Raw genomic sequence first — 16,580 nt, forward strand, 5'->3', positions numbered from 1 at the left:
CTATAACAATAGGAGGCACAGAGCCAGGCATGCATGTCCCCGGAGGAGAGCTCCCCAGGTCCTCCATCTGAGTGTGACCCCCCAGGTCCGTCATCTGAGTGTGACCCCCAGGTCCGTCATCTGAATGTGACCCCCCAGGTCCGTCATCTGAGTGTGACCCCCCAGGTCCGTCATCTGAGTGTGACCCCCCAGGTCCGTCATCTGAGTGTGACCCCCCAGGTCCGTCATCTGAGTGTGACCCCCCAGGTCCGTCATCTGAGTGTGACCCCCCAGGTCCTTCATCTGAGTGTGACCCCCCAGGTCCTTCATCTGAGTGTGACCCCCCAGGTCCTTCATCTGAGTGTGACCCCCCAGGTCCTTCATCTGAGTGTGACCCCCCAGGTCCTTCATCTGAGTGTGACCCCCCAGGTCCGTCATCTGAGTGTGACCCCCAGGTCCGTCATCTGAGTGTGACCCCCCAGGTCCGTCATCTGAGTGTGACCCCCCAGGTCCGTCATCTGAGTGTGACCCCCCAGGTCCGTCATCTGAGTGTGACCCCCCAGGTCCGTCATCTGAGTGTGACCCCCCAGGTCCTTCATCTGAGTGTGACCCCCGAGGTCCTTCATCTGAGTGTGACCCCCCAAGTCCGTCATCTGAGTGTGACCCCCCAGGTCCTTCATCTGAGTGTGACCCCCCAGGTCCGTCATCTGAGTGTGACCCCCCAGGTCCTTCATCTGAGTGTGACCCCCCAGGTCCTTCATCTGAGTGTGACCCCCCAGGTCCGTCATCTGAGTGTGACCCCCCAGGTCCGTCATCTGAGTGTGACCCCCCAGGTCGGTCATCTGAGTGTGACCCCCCAGGTCCTTCATATGAGTGTGACCCCCCCAGGTCCTTCATCTGAGTGTGACCCCCCCCAGGTCCATCATCTGGGTGTGACCCCCCCAGGTCCTTCATCTGAGTGTGACCTCCCCAGGTCCTTCATCTGAGTGTGACCCCCCCCCAGGTCCATCATCTGAGTGTGACCACCCCCCCCCCCCCCAGGTACTTCATCTGGGTGTGACCTCCAGGTCCATCACCTGGGTGTGACCCCCATGTCTGTCATCTGAGTGTGACCTCCAGGTCCTTTGTCTGAGTGCGACCTTTCGGCCTACCTTTTCATGCTTCTCCCTGTCTCCTCCGTTCCCAGGCCTGAGTGCTGCGTCAGCTCCCTCAGACGTCTGGATGCCGCAGCAGCCACTGAGCGTTTCCAGCAGGACTTGGGCTTCCGAATGCTGAACTGCGGGCGCACCGACCTCATCCCCCAGGCAGTGCGGGCGCTGGGCCCCGAAGGCATCAACACTGTGGATGATCAGGTGACATATTGTTCTAAATCCTTCTCACAGCAGCCGAGGGGCAGGAACAGCGACCAAGGGGGCCCCTGCATAAGAACATCACAAAAGCAGTTATATAATACATATACAGTATATACATACACATTACGCCCATATACGGCCTGTACATGCACACTACACCCATATACGGCCTGTACATGCACACTACACCCATATACGGCCTGTACATGCACACTACGCCCATATATGGCCTGTACATGCACACTACGCCCATATACGGCCTGTACATGCACACTACACCCATATACGGCCTGTACATGCACACTACACCCATATACGGCCTGTACATGCACACTACACCCATATATGGCCAGTACATGCACACTACACCCATATATGGCCTGTACATGCACACTACGCCCATATATGGCCTGTACATGCACAATACGCCCATATATGGCCTGTACATGCACAATACGCCCATATATGGCCTGTACATGCACAATACGCCCATATACGGCCTGTACATGCACACTACGCCCATATACGGCCTGTACATGCACACTACGCCCATATACGGCCTGTACATGCACAATACGCCCATATACGGCCTGTACATGCACACTACGCCCATATACGGCCTGTACATGCACACTACGCCCATATACGGCCTGTACATGCACACTACGCCCATGTATGGCCTGTACATGCACACTACGCCCATATACGGCCTGTACATGCACACTACGCCCATATATGGCCTATACATGCACACTACGCCCATATATGGCCTATACATGCACACTACGCCCATATTTGGCCTGTACATGCACACCACGCCCATATATGGCCTGTACATGCACACTACACCCATATACGGCCTGTACATGCACACTACGCCCATATACGGCCTGTACATGCACACTACGCCCATATACGGCCTGTACATGCACACTACACCCATATATGGCCAGTACATGCACACTACACCCATATACGGCCTGTTCATGCACACGACGCCCATATATGGCCTGTTCATGCACAATACGCCCATATATGGCCTATACATGCACACTACGCCCATATATGGCCTATACATGCACACTACGCCCATATTTGGCCTGTACATGCACACCACGCCCATATATGGCCTGTACATGCACACTACACCCATATACGGCCTGTACATGCACACTACGCCCATATACGGCCTGTACATGCACACTACGCCCATATACGGCCTGTACATGCACACTACACCCATATATGGCCAGTACATGCACACTACACCCATATACGGCCAGTACATGCACACTACACCCATATACGGCCTGTACATGCACACTACGCCCATATATGGCCAGTACATGCACACTACACCCATATACGGCCTGCACATGCACACTACGCCCATATATGGCCAGTACATGCACACTACACCCATATACGGCCTGTACATGCACACTACGCCCATATATGGCCAGTACATGCACACTACGCCCATATATGGCCAGTACATGCACACGACGCCCATATATGGCCTGTTCATGCACACTACGCCCATATATGGCCTATACATGCACACTACGCCCATATTTGGCCTGTACATGCACACCACGCCCATATATGGCCTGTACATGCACACTACGCCCATATATGGCCTGTACATGCACACTACGCCCATATATGGCCAGTACATGCACACTACGCCCATATATGGCCAGTACATGCACACTACGCCCATGTATGGCCTGTACATGCACACTACGCCCATATATGGCCTGTACATGCACACTACGCCCATATACGGCCTGTACATGCACACTACACCCATATACGGCCTGTACATGCACACTACGCCCATATATGGCCTGTACATGCACACTACGCCCATATATGGCCAGTACATGCACACTACACCCATATACGGCCAGTACATGCACACTACACCCATATACGGCCTGTACATGCACACTACGCCCATATATGGCCTGTACATGCACACTACGCCCATGTATGGCCTGTACATGCACACTACGCCCATATATGGCCTGCACATGCACACTACGCCCATATATGGCCTGTACATGCACACTACGCCCATATGTGGCCTGTACATGCACAATACGCCCATATATGGCCTGTACATGCACACTACGCCCATATTTGGCCTGTACATGCACACTACGCCCATATACGGCCTGTACATGCACATTACGCCCATATACGGCCTGTACATGCACACTACGCCCATATATGGCCTGTACATGCACAATACGCCCATATATGGCCTGTACATGCACACTACGCCCATATATGGCCTGTACATGCACATTACGCCCATATATGGCCTGTACATGCACACTACGCCCATATATGGCCTGTACATGCACACTACGCCCATATATGGCCTGTACATGCACACTACGCCCATATATGGCCTGTACATGCACATTACGCCCATATACGGCCTGTACATGCACATTACGCCCATATACGGCCTGTACATGCACACTACGCCCATATACGGCCTGTACATGCACATTACGCCCATATACGGCCTGTACATGCACATTACGCCCATATACGGCCTGTACATGCACATTACGCCCATATACGGCCTGTACATGCACACCACGCCCATATACGGCCTGTACATGCACACTACGCCCATATACGGCCTGTACATGCACACTACACCCATATTTGGCCTGTACATGCACACTACGCCCATATACGGCCTGTACATGCACATTACGCCCATATACGGCCTGTACATGCACACTACGCCCATATACGGCCTGTACATGCACACTACGCCCATATATGGCCTGTACATGCACACTACGCCCATATATGGCCTGTACATGCACACTACGCCCATATATGGCCTGTACATGCACATTACGCCCATATACGGCCTGTACATGCACATTACGCCCATATACGGCCTGTACATGCACACTACGCCCATATACGGCCTGTCCATGCACACTACGTCCATATATGGCCTGTACATGCACACTACGCCCATATACGGCCTGTACATGCACACTACGCCCATATACGGCCTGTACATGCACACTACGCCCATATATGGCCTGTACATGCACATTACGCCCATATACGGCCTGTACATGCACATTACGCCCATATACGGCCTGTACATGCACACTACGCCCATATACGGCCTGTCCATGCACACTACGTCCATATATGGCCTGTACATGCACACTACGCCCATATACGGCCTGTACATGCACATTACGCCCATTTACGGCCAGTACATGCACACTACCTCTCCCCTGTGTAGCTAGAGCAGTGGGTACCAGTCACATATAGATGGGGGTATCATGAATGTCCTTGTGTTGTCTCCCAGGGTCTGACCCCCCTGATGTACGCATGCGCTGCCGGGGATGAGGCCATGGTGCAGATGCTGATCGATGCCGGAGCCGACCTGGACGTCACTGTAAGAGAATTATCCGTTTAACTGTGTGTGGGGGGGTAGATAGATAGATAGGAGATAGATAGATAGATAGATAGATAGATAGATAGATAGATAGATAGGAGATAGATAGATAGATAGATAGATAGATAGATAGATAGATATGAGATAGATAGATAGATAGGAGATAGATAGATAGATAGATAGATAGATAGGAGATAGATAGGAGATAGATAGATAGATAGATAGATAGATAGATAGATAGATAGATAGATAGATAGGAGATAGATAGATAGGAGATAGATAGATAGATAGGAGATAGATAGATAGATAGATAGGAGATAGATAGATATGAGATAGATAGATAGATAGGAGATAGATAGATAGATAGATAGATAGATAGATAGATAGATAGGAGATAGATAGATAGATAGATAGCAGATAGATAGATAGATAGATAGGAGATAGATAGATAGATAGGAGATAGATAGATAGATAGATAGATAGGAGATAGATAGATATGAGATAGATAGATAGATAGATAGATAGATAGATAGATAGATAGGAGATAGATAGATAGATAGATAGATAGATAGATAGATAGATAGGAGATAGATAGATAGATAGATAGGAGATAGATAGATAGATAGATAGATAGATAGATAGGAGATAGATAGATAGATAGATAGATAGATAGATAGATAGGAGATAGATAGATAGATAGATAGGAGATAGATAGATAGATAGATAGATAGATAGATAGATAGATAGGAGATAGATAGATAGATAGATAGGAGATAGATAGATAGATAGATAGATAGATAGGAGATAGATAGATAGATAGATAGATAGATAGATAGATAGGAGATAGATAGATAGATAGATAGATAGATAGGAGATAGATAGATAGATAGATAGATAGATAGATAGATAGGAGATAGTTAGATAGATAGATAGATAGGAGATAGATAGATAGATAGATAGATAGATAGGAGATAGATAGGAGATAGATAGATAGATAGGAGATAGATAGATAGATAGATAGATAGATAGATAGGAGATAGATAGATATGAGATAGATAGGAGATAGATAGATAGATAGATAGGAGATAGATAGATAGATAGATAGATAGGAGATAGATAGGAGATAGATAGATAGATAGATAGGAGATAGATAGATAGATAGGAGATAGATAGGAGATAGATAGATAGATAGGAGATAGATAGATAGATAGATAGGAGATAGATAGATAGATAGATAGATAGATAGATAGATAGATAGATAGATAGATATGAGATAGATAGATAGATAGATAGATAGATAGATAGATAGGAGATAGATAGATAGATAGATAGATAGATAGATAGATAGATATGAGATAGATAGATAGTAGATAGATAGATATGAGATAGATAGATAGATAGGAGATAGATAGATAGGAGATAGATAGATATGAGATAGATAGATAGGAGATAGATAGGAGATAGATAGATAGATAGATAGATATGAGATAGATAGATAGATAGATAGATAGATAGATAGATAGATAGGAGATAGATAGATAGATAGATAGGAGATAGATAGATAGATAGGAGATAGATAGATAGATAGATAGATAGATAGATAGATAGGAGATAGATAGATAGATAGGAGATAGATAGATAGATAGATAGATAGATAGATAGACAGATAGATAATTAGTAACAATACTGCATTGTGCAGTACTCCTATATTCCTCATTTCCATGATATATTTGGGGATTTCCCTCTCCCCTCGTGTTGGTACTCGCTGTGTAATTAGACTTCTGCTGTTTTCTGGAGGCCAAACACAACATTGTAGACGTCTCATGTTCCTTTGAGTAGATCCAGGACAACATGTGGGGAGACGCCTGAGATTCCCAGCACTAGGTCTGTGTGATGGATATTCTGGAGACAATATATATAACCTCTGAGATAGATAATAGATAGTGGCCTCCCCTCATTCAGACAGTGACTGACAGGTACCTACCTGGGCCTGGGAATCCACCAATCAGGAGGCTTCAACCCCTCCAGGGCTCAGAGACAAGGCCTGGAGAACCTACCGTGCAGTCAGGAGACGATTGTACAGACCTAAACCTCCGGTGACAGCGCCATGTCCCCCGTCATGTCCCCCGTCATATCCCCCCATCATATCCCCCGTCACGTCCCCCCGTCATGTCCCCCGTCATGTCCCCCGTCATGTCCCCCGTCATGTCCCCCGTCATGTCCCCCGTCATGTCCCCCATCATGTCCCCCGTCATATCCCCCATCATGTCCCCCATCATATCCCCCGTCATGTCCCCCATCATGTCCCCCGTCATATCCCCCATCATGTCCCCCATCATGTCCCCCATCATGTCCCCCGTCATGTCCCCCGTCACGTCTGTCACCACGTCCCCCCGTCACGTCCCCCATCCTTCTGTATGGCAGTGAGGTCTGGGGCTCAGACTGGTCAAGGTGCAACTCCAGTCCAACCACAATATCCCACCTCGGGTTCTGCAAACACCTTCTCCCGGTCCATCGGAGCAGCTCCTGCAGCGGCTGTAGAGGAGAACTGGGCAGATTCCCCTTACATATTACAGTCCAGTAGAGGGCGCTATCATTCCTGGCACCTACAGAACCGCAGTCCAGATCCTTCCACCATGAAGCTAGGCAGCACCAGGGGGTCCCTGGGAACCCAAACCCAGCCAGACCCAAACATGGACCAATCACAGCTGAGCAAAGCCAAAATCATGGCCCAGGAGGAGCATGTCAGTGACTGGAGGACCACCATAGAGTCATCCCAGAAGCTGAGGATCCACCAGGGTCCACAGAGAGACTACGAACCGGCCCCTTACCTGGAGACACTACAGAAGGGCCTAGTACCTGGAGAGGCCACAGACCGGCCCCTTACCTGGAGACACTACAGAAGGGCCCAGTACCTGGAGAGACTACAGAAGGGCCTAGTACCTGGAGAGGCCACAGACCGGCCCCTTACCTGGAGACACTACAGAAGGGCCCAGTACCTGGAGAGACTACAGACCGGCCCCGTACCTGGAGAGACTACAGAAGGGCCCAGTACCTGGAGAGGCCACAGACCGGCCCCTTACCTGGAGACACTACAGAAGGGCCCAGTACCTGGAGAGGCCACAGACCGGCCCCGTACCCGGAGAGACTACAGACCGGCCCCGTACCTGGAGAGACCACAGAAGGGCCCAGTACCTGGAGAGGCCACAGACCGGCCCCTTACCTGGAGACACTACAGAAGGGCCCAGTACCTGGAGAGGCCACAGACCGGCCCCGTACCCGGAGAGACTACAGACCGGCCCCGTACCTGGAGAGACTACAGAAGGGCCCAGTACCTGGAGAGGCCACAGACCGGCCCCGTACCCGGAGAGGCCACAGACCGGCCCCGTACCCGGAGAGACTACAGACCGACCCCGTACCCGGAGAGACTACAGACCGGCCCCGTACCCGGAGAGACTACAGACCGGCCCCGTACCCGGAGAGACTACAGACCGGCCCCGTACCCGGAGAGACTACAGACCGGCCCCGTACCCGGAGAGACTACAGACCGGCCCCGTACCCGGAGAGACTACAGACCGGCCCCGTACCTGGAGAGACTACAGAACGGCCCCGTACCTGGAGAGACTACAGAACGGCCCCGTACCTGGAGAGACTACAGAACGGCCCCGTACCTGGAGAGACTACAGAACGGCCCCGTACCTGGAGAGACTACAGACCGGCCCCGTACCTGGAGAGACTACAGAACGGCCCCGTACCCGGAGAGACTACAGACCGGCCCCGTACCAGGAGAGACTACAGACCGGCCCCGTACCCGGAGAGATTACAGACTGGCCCCGTACCCGGAGACACTACAGACCGGCCCCGTACCTGGAGAGACTACAGAACGGCCCTGTACCTGGAGACACTACAGAAAGGCCCCGTACCTGGAGAGACTACAGACCGGCCCCGTACCTGGAGAGACTACAGACCGGCCCCGTACCTGGAGAGACTACAGACCGGCCCTGTACCTGGAGACACTACAGACCGGCCGCGTACCCGGAGAGACTACAGAACGGCCCTGTACCTGGAGAGACTACAGACCGGCCCCGTACCTGGAGAGACTACAGAACGGCCCTGTACCTGGAGACACTACAGAAAGGCCCCGTACCTGGAGAGACTACAGACCGGCCCCGTACCTGGAGAGACTACAGACCGGCCCCGTACCTGGAGAGACTACAGACCGGCCCTGTACCTGGAGACACTACAGACCGGCCGCGTACCCGGAGAGACTACAGAACGGCCCTGTACCTGGAGAGACTACAGACCGGCCCCGTACCTGGAGAGACTACAGACCGGCCGCGTACCCGGAGAGACTACAGACCGGCCGCGTACCCGGAGAGACTACAGACCGGCCCGTACCCGGAGACACTACAGAGCGGCCCCGTACCTGGAGAGACTACAGAACGGCCCTGTACCTGGAGAGACTACAGACCGGCCCCGTACCTGGAGAGACTACAGACCGGCCCCGTACCTGGAGAGACTACAGACCGGCCGCGTACCCGGAGAGACTACAGACCGGCCCCGTACCTGGAGAGACTACAGACCGGCCCCGTACCCGGAGAGACTACAGACCGGCCCTGTACCTGGAGAGACTACAGACCGGCCCCGTACCAGGAGAGACTACAGAACGGCCCCGTACCTGGAGAGACTACAGAACGGCCCTGTACCTGGAGAGACTACAGACCGGCCCCGTACCCGGAGAGACTACAGACCGGCCCCGTACCTGGAGAGACTACAGACCGGCCGCGTACCCGGAGAGACTACAGACCGGCCCCGTACCTGGAGAGACTACAGACCGGCCCCGTACCCGGAGAGACTACAGACCGGCCCCGTACCAGGAGAGACTACAGAACGGCCCCGTACCAGGAGAGACTACAGAACGGCCCCGTACCTGGAGAGACTACAGAACGGCCCTGTACCTGGAGAGACTACAGACCGGCCCCGTACCCGGAGAGACTACAGACCGGCCCCGTACCCGGAGAGACTACAGACCAGGATTTAGGCGCACGTGATTGGATTGTGGCGCATCGGCGCCGGCATGCACGCGACGGAAATCAGGGGGGCGTCGCCGTCGGAAAACCCGACGGATTCGGAAATACCGCAGAATTTTTAAAAAAATGTGTGCGAATGGACCGGGTAAGTAAATGTGCCCCAATATGTCACTGCCATAGACTGAGAGACACGCGATACCAGGGACTATAATAACCCCTAAACCCCATCATCCTATTCCCCATCACTTGCATATAGATAGAGATAGATAGTTAGATGGATAGAGATAGAGATAGGCTGCCTCTCTTATCAGTACATAAAACTTTCGGTTCTGATGAATCTGTTCTTCCAGGTCCCCAGCATTTCCCCTCGTCACCCGTCTGTGCACCCCGACACCCGGCACTGGACGGCCTTGACCTTTGCCGTCCTCCATGGTCACATCTCCGTTGTGCAGGTAAGTAGCACAGATTATATATAGAGCATCTGCAGCAGTATGACTATCAGTCCTGATAAGGGGCGGAGTCTGTGCATAGAGGGGGCGGGGCCTTAGGTTTTGCATATGGTTGTATATACTATAGACGTCTCTTTCTGCCTCCCTGCAGTTACTTCTAGATGCCGGAGCTCACGTGGAGGGATCAGCTGTGAGCAGCAGTGAGGACTATGCCGAGACCCCCTTACAGCTGGCGTCAGCCGCAGGTACCCACACACAGGGCTGCCACTAGGGGGTTTGGGGGCCCCTGAATTATGTACCCCCCCCCCCCCCCCCCTACATTCCCTGCACTTAGTTTTGCATCTTCTCTTTGTGATATATTGTAGTAGTATAACAAAATCCCAAATTGTGGCCTCCCCAACGGTCTAGAGTCATAGATACAGAACCAGAACCAAGACTACTACATAGAGACAGAACCAGACCTTACCAGCACCAATGTTATCACATATGTTACCAGAACCAAGCTTACCACATAGATACGTTACCAGAACCAAAATGAATATGTAGATACAGTACCATGACCAAGATTACTACATAGATACAGCACCAGAACCTAAATGAATATGTAGATACAGATAAATCTTCCACAATTCCAAGGTCAGATCTTCTTCCTGTTTTTATAGTTGGTTTGGGGGGATGTGGGAGACCTAGTGGGACCCCACTCCAGTGTCAGATGTAGGGGGGCCCACAAGGGGGCGCCCTAGGAATTGCCCTAAACCATTGGATTTCCATTCTCACCCCATCTCCTCCTCCAGGTAACTATGAACTGGTCAGTTTGCTTCTGGACCGAGGAGCTGACCCTCTACTGAACATGCTGGAGGCCGGACAGGTGTCCTCATCGCTTCACGAAGACATGAACTGCTTCAGCCACGCGGCCGCCCACGGGCACAGGTACAGAGGGGTCCAAAAAGTCAGGAGACCAGATCTATTGTACTGATACTGAGCAATGAGGTGGCGCCACCTATCACACAGCAGAGGTACTTCAGTTACCATAAGGATTGCAGACTGGGTGCTGCTATGTAGGGTGCAGCGGTGGTAGATGCACCCTAATCCAAGGGTTTTAGGTGACCCCACGTTCCAGGTTGGGGCTCAAATGCTTGACTATTTCTTCACTTGTAGGAACGTCTTGAGAAAGCTGCTGACTCAGCCTCAGCTCTGCAGCGGAGACGTCCTGTCCCTGGAGGAGATCCTGGCCGAGGGGGTGGAGAGCGACACCTCCAGCACAGGAAGCTTTGACCAAGGTCCCGTCCGCTTGTGTAAGACCAGGATGAAAGCCCTGCAGGAGGCGACGTACTACAGCGCAGAACATGGCTACCTAGACATCACCATGGAGCTCCGCAGCCTGGGTAAGTGTTATATCTGACTCTCACTCTACTATCTGCACAAGATTACCTGGATACAATGTATTCTATGGGGAGACCTGACTGGCGCTCAGTGACCTTATAACCATGTGATTTAGGGGTCCCCTGGAAGCTTCATGTCTGGATCGAGTCTCTGAGGACGACTTTCTATAACTCACATCACTCAGTCATGGAGAATCTGCTGCGAGAATTCTCCAACATCCGAGAGGAAGATTATAACGAGGAGCTCATCACCGAGGGGCTGACACTGCTATTCACCATCTTCAAGACCACTAAGGTGACAAGCAATAATATCTTATTATACCCCAGAGCTGCACTCACTATTCTGCTGCTGGTGCAGTCACTGTACATACATGACATTACTTATCCTGTACTGATCCTGAGTTACATCCTGTATTATACCCCAGACGTGTACTCACTATTCTGCTGCTGGTGCAGTCACTGTGTACATACATGACATTACTTATCCTGTACTGATCCTGAGTTACATCCTGTATTATACCCCAGAGCTGCACTCACTATTCTGCTGCTGGTGCAGTCACTGTGTACATACATGACATTACTTATCCTGTACTGATCCTGAGTTACATCCTGTATAATACCCCAGAGCTGCACTCACTATTCTGCTGCTGGTGCAGTCACTGTGTACATACATGACATTACTTATCCTGTACTGATCCTGAGTTACATCCTGTATTATACCCCAGAGCTTCACTCACTATTCTGCTGCTGGTGCAGTCACTGTGTACATACATGACATTACTTATCCTGTACTGATCCTGAGTTACATCCTGTATAATACCCCAGAGCTGCACTCACTATTCTGCTGCTGGTGCAGTCACTGTGTACATACATGACATTACTTATCCTGTACTGATCCTGAGTTACATCCTGTATTATACCCCAGAGCTTCACTCACTATTCTGCTGCTGGTGCAGTCACTGTGTACATACATGACATTACTTATCCTGTACTGATCCTGAGTTACATCCTGTATTATACCCCAGAGCTGCACTCACTATTCTGTACTGAAATGTTGTGTTTCCTCGGGCAGAGTGATTCGGTTGCGCAGCTTGTGGCCTCCATCTTTGCGCGTTGCTATGGTGACAGTCCGGTGCCCACAATCCCGGAGATACAGAAGACACTTCCTGCGCGTTTAGGTGAGACTTTCCCTTCCGTTACTTAGTGACTTTCAGTTTTACCCCTCAGAGACGTAACATGAAGGTTCTGGTCCCTGGGTCTGTGGTTCGGGGCTGATGAGGTGATGTCTGTGCTGCGCTGCAGAATATGTTGGTGATATATAGGTGTCGGACACTCACACGTTGTATATACTCTAATATCACCACTTGTGTTCCCGCATAGATCCGCATTTCCTGAACAACAAAGAGATGTCGGACGTCACATTCCTGGTGGAGGGGAAGGTTTTCTACGCGCACAAGGTCCTGCTGGTCACTGCATCCAATAGGTAAAATATTTTGCATAAAACACGGTGATAAGTATTCATCCCCTCTGCTGTGACTCTCATATGTAAGTCACATTCTGTCCATTTCCTTCTGATCCTCCTTGAGATGGTTCTGCTCCTTCATTGGAGTCCAGCTGTGTTTAGTTACACTCTCTTAATTACACTTTAATTACACTTACTTGATTAGGAAAGGTGCACACCTGTCTATACATCTCTCACAGTGCATGTCACAGCACATGAGAATCATGAGGTCTATGGAACTGCCCAAGGAGCTCAGAGACAGAAATGTGGCAAGACACAGATCTGGCCAAGGTTACAGAATTTCTGCAGCACTCAAGGATCCTAAGAGCACAGTGGCCTCCGTAATTCTTAAAGGGCAGAGGGCACTTTACTGGAAGGCAGAGAGCAAATTACCGGGGGTGCAGAGGGCACATTACTGGGGGGTAGAGGGCACATTACTGGGGGGCAGAGTGCACATTACTGGGGCAGAGTGCACATTGCAGGGGGGGGGGGGGCAGAGGGCACATTACTGGGGGAGGCAAAGGCATGCCTTGGTGTTATATCTCGAGTCTCCTGAGGTGCTGTAGGGAAAGGAACACATCTTCCATATTGGCAGCTGTATATCTCTGTATACATGGGGCGCCCCCTAGTGGTGGCAGCAGGTAGCCTCATTTCTATACTCTTACATGCACTGACACTAAAATTTTATTGTTTCTCAGGTTTAAATCCCTAATGACCATCATAAGCGAGCGGGAGGATCCATGCGTCACCACTATAGAGATCACCGATGTAAAGTACAGCGTATTCCAGGTGCGAAGAGACTCCAAAACTCTCATATTTGGGCAAACCCAAAATTGTCAGTTTTTGATACCATAAAACAGGACAGAAAAGTCAGTGTATTCCTCAAATCCACCCCCCCCCCCCCCCCCCACACACACACACACACACACATGTTGTATGACATCAGCTCCTGGGCTCCCACTAGTGGTGACACTGGCCGCCATATTTCATCATTAAACTCTATGGGGGCGGATTTCTAGCCACTGATTACAGCTCATCTCTCTACTGCTCCACTCAGGCTGGCTGGAGTATGACCACAGCGCTGTGCGTTGTATAGTGGCCGTGCTTAGTATTGCAGCTGAATTCCCTACCAAACAATACAGAAGGCTTGAGCTTATCCCAGCTGAAGGACCGGACCAGGGGACAGCAACCTTGAACACTCCAACTTGTGCAGGACTACAACTCCCAGCATGTTCCTGTCAGGTCTATGTCATGTTGAGAAGAGGCCAAACAAGTATGAATACTGGGAGTTGTAGTTACACAGTTGTTACTTCCTGGGTTATCTCTAGATGTACACAGTAAATTCTTCTATTCACTGACAGCTATCAGAGATCTTAGACAGTACAATGACTTGAAGGAAAAGTCTATCCTGGTGATGGTCCCAGCAGAGCCGGACGTGTACCCGTGACGGAGGATAACGCACCGCCATATGATGAGCGAATGGCGGTAGATCTGGCGGCTGTCATCCGCTCCCACCTCATCCCCCAATTCCAAGAAAGCAGCAAGACCCCCTCTGCTTCTTCAATATAGCAGCGGCTGATGGGAATCACAGGTCTCCTGTGCCTCGCAGTTATCAGCCGCCAGAACATCCCCTTATTCTGGAGATATTTTTCCAGATGGAAAAGCCCAAGAAGGGAGGAGGAGGTGGAGGCAGCGACCATTCCAAGACCCATATACACAATATGTACCCCAGGATCTGTAGAAGTAATGATCAGGCCCAATCTTAAAGGGGAAGTGTCCCATAAGTAGTTATGGGGTGAGATTGGGTCGTCCAGCAGCGCCCCCTCTTCTCCATAGACTGTGTCTGGTATTGCAGCTCCATCCCCTCCCAGTGAATATGATGTAGTACACATGGGCCGGAGCGGCGTTGGTTCTGGATATTTCCTAGTGTATACAGCTCCTGCGCAGAGCAATGTGTGTACACATCATCGGATGTTTCTGATCTGCTCTGATAATGGCGTTTCCCTCCCGCAGATGATGATGCAGTATTTGTACTATGGAGGCACCGAGGCCATCGAGGTCCCCACCGCGTCCATCCTGGAGGTAAGTGCGTGTGAGGATAGCACAGGATTAACCCCTTCATCTGACATTGACATCGATGTCGGCCACTAAGATGCGAGGAGAACCAATATGGCCGCACTTCCTGTTGTCTTTCTCAAAATGGCCGCCATAGCAACACAGGGAAATGTCAGTATCTCTGTGTGTAGCTATAATAGAAAGATGAAACCTTGGACACAGAGGATACAGGACCGAAGAGGTTTCATCAGTAATAATATCAGTTCCAAGGCCCCTATGACAACACCTCCTGGCAGCAGCCATCGAGTGATGTTCGTTTATTCTGTGTCGTTCCCCTTCCAGCTCCTCTCGGCCGCCAGCCATTTCCAGCTTGAAGCATTGCAACGTCACTGCGAGATCATCTGCTCCCAGAACATCGACCAAGACAACTGCGTCAACATCTACAAATACGCCAAGGTGAGGAACGCCACATCCAACATGGCCGCCAGCCCCCCCCCCCTCCATTCATGTCTGTGTAACTGTAATGATATGCAGCGCCTCTCCTTCCCACAGGTTGTCTCTGGTACTGCAGCCCTACTCTGTGTTCACTCCAGTCAGACCTAGGTGCAGTACCGGACACAAACTATAGCCGGGTGTGGCGCCATTTCTGGATAGATCCTTCCATGTTTTTGGGTGTCTTTTTGAATGCAGCTTGGTCTGTGACTAGAGAACTGGACTCCATTTATTAACTTGTGTTCTGTCGTGTAGATCCACAACGCCCCAGAGCTGGCGCTGTACTGCGAGGGCTTCTTCATCCAGAACATGAGGCCTCTGCTGGAACAGGAAGCCTTCAAGCAACTCGTATACGGACGCAACAGCAAAGTGCAAGGGCTGGACCCCCTGACCGACCTGAAAACCACCCTGACCAATCGAATTAAGGATACTTACATCTCCTGCAGAGTGTGACAAAGGGGCGGGGCTTTGTCATTGAGTGACACAAGGGGGTCGGCTTTAATTATTCAGAGTGACAAGTGGGCCGGCCCTCACTAGGTCTTGGCTTGTATATTTGCACAGATCTATGGGAGGACGGTTGTAGATTTTTGGACTTTATGTAAATTATGTAGATAGACCCCGAATGCCTAAATATCTAACAACAGCGCTACAACCCCCCACCCGCACCTGAGGCAATAATCATAAAACCCTCCCCCCCAGGCCTTGTGACGATGACGTGGGTTCACCATAACGACGCCGCTACCGGCCCAGTCACTAGCACCTTATAGATCACAGCGTCACCCGCAGCAGTTCTATCCCTGCCTTCTAACACAATTGTGTAAAATAATAATAAAACACATTATTGGTTAAAGAAAAAACAACTATGGTGTCTCACAGAATTTATTTTATACAT

The 16,580-nt window shown here is 50.7% G+C and overlaps 1 protein-coding gene across 2 annotated transcripts in view; it reads left to right on the top strand.

The window, feature by feature from the left end:
• The window catches only part of ABTB2 (ankyrin repeat and BTB domain containing 2), a 94,336-nt gene extending 77,851 nt beyond the window's left edge, over nucleotides 1-16,485 (top strand). For both annotated transcript variants that reach the window (XM_072119079.1, XM_072119080.1), the window contains exons 5-17: nucleotides 1,166-1,331; nucleotides 4,690-4,779; nucleotides 10,160-10,261; nucleotides 10,410-10,503; nucleotides 11,053-11,188; nucleotides 11,417-11,643; nucleotides 11,757-11,935; nucleotides 12,713-12,818; nucleotides 13,021-13,123; nucleotides 13,840-13,930; nucleotides 15,155-15,223; nucleotides 15,539-15,652; nucleotides 15,944-16,485. In XM_072119079.1, coding sequence (XP_071975180.1) covers nucleotides 1,166-1,331; nucleotides 4,690-4,779; nucleotides 10,160-10,261; nucleotides 10,410-10,503; nucleotides 11,053-11,188; nucleotides 11,417-11,643; nucleotides 11,757-11,935; nucleotides 12,713-12,818; nucleotides 13,021-13,123; nucleotides 13,840-13,930; nucleotides 15,155-15,223; nucleotides 15,539-15,652; nucleotides 15,944-16,141 — 1,675 coding nt within the window. In that variant the 3' untranslated portion in view covers nucleotides 16,142-16,485. The remainder of the gene's footprint in view (nucleotides 1-1,165; nucleotides 1,332-4,689; nucleotides 4,780-10,159; nucleotides 10,262-10,409; nucleotides 10,504-11,052; nucleotides 11,189-11,416; nucleotides 11,644-11,756; nucleotides 11,936-12,712; nucleotides 12,819-13,020; nucleotides 13,124-13,839; nucleotides 13,931-15,154; nucleotides 15,224-15,538; nucleotides 15,653-15,943) is intronic.
• Nucleotides 16,486-16,580: the final 95 nt, after the last annotated feature.

This window comes from Engystomops pustulosus, chromosome 7, assembly GCF_040894005.1.
Source record: "Engystomops pustulosus chromosome 7, aEngPut4.maternal, whole genome shotgun sequence".
Lineage (NCBI taxonomy): Eukaryota > Metazoa > Chordata > Amphibia > Anura > Leptodactylidae > Engystomops > Engystomops pustulosus.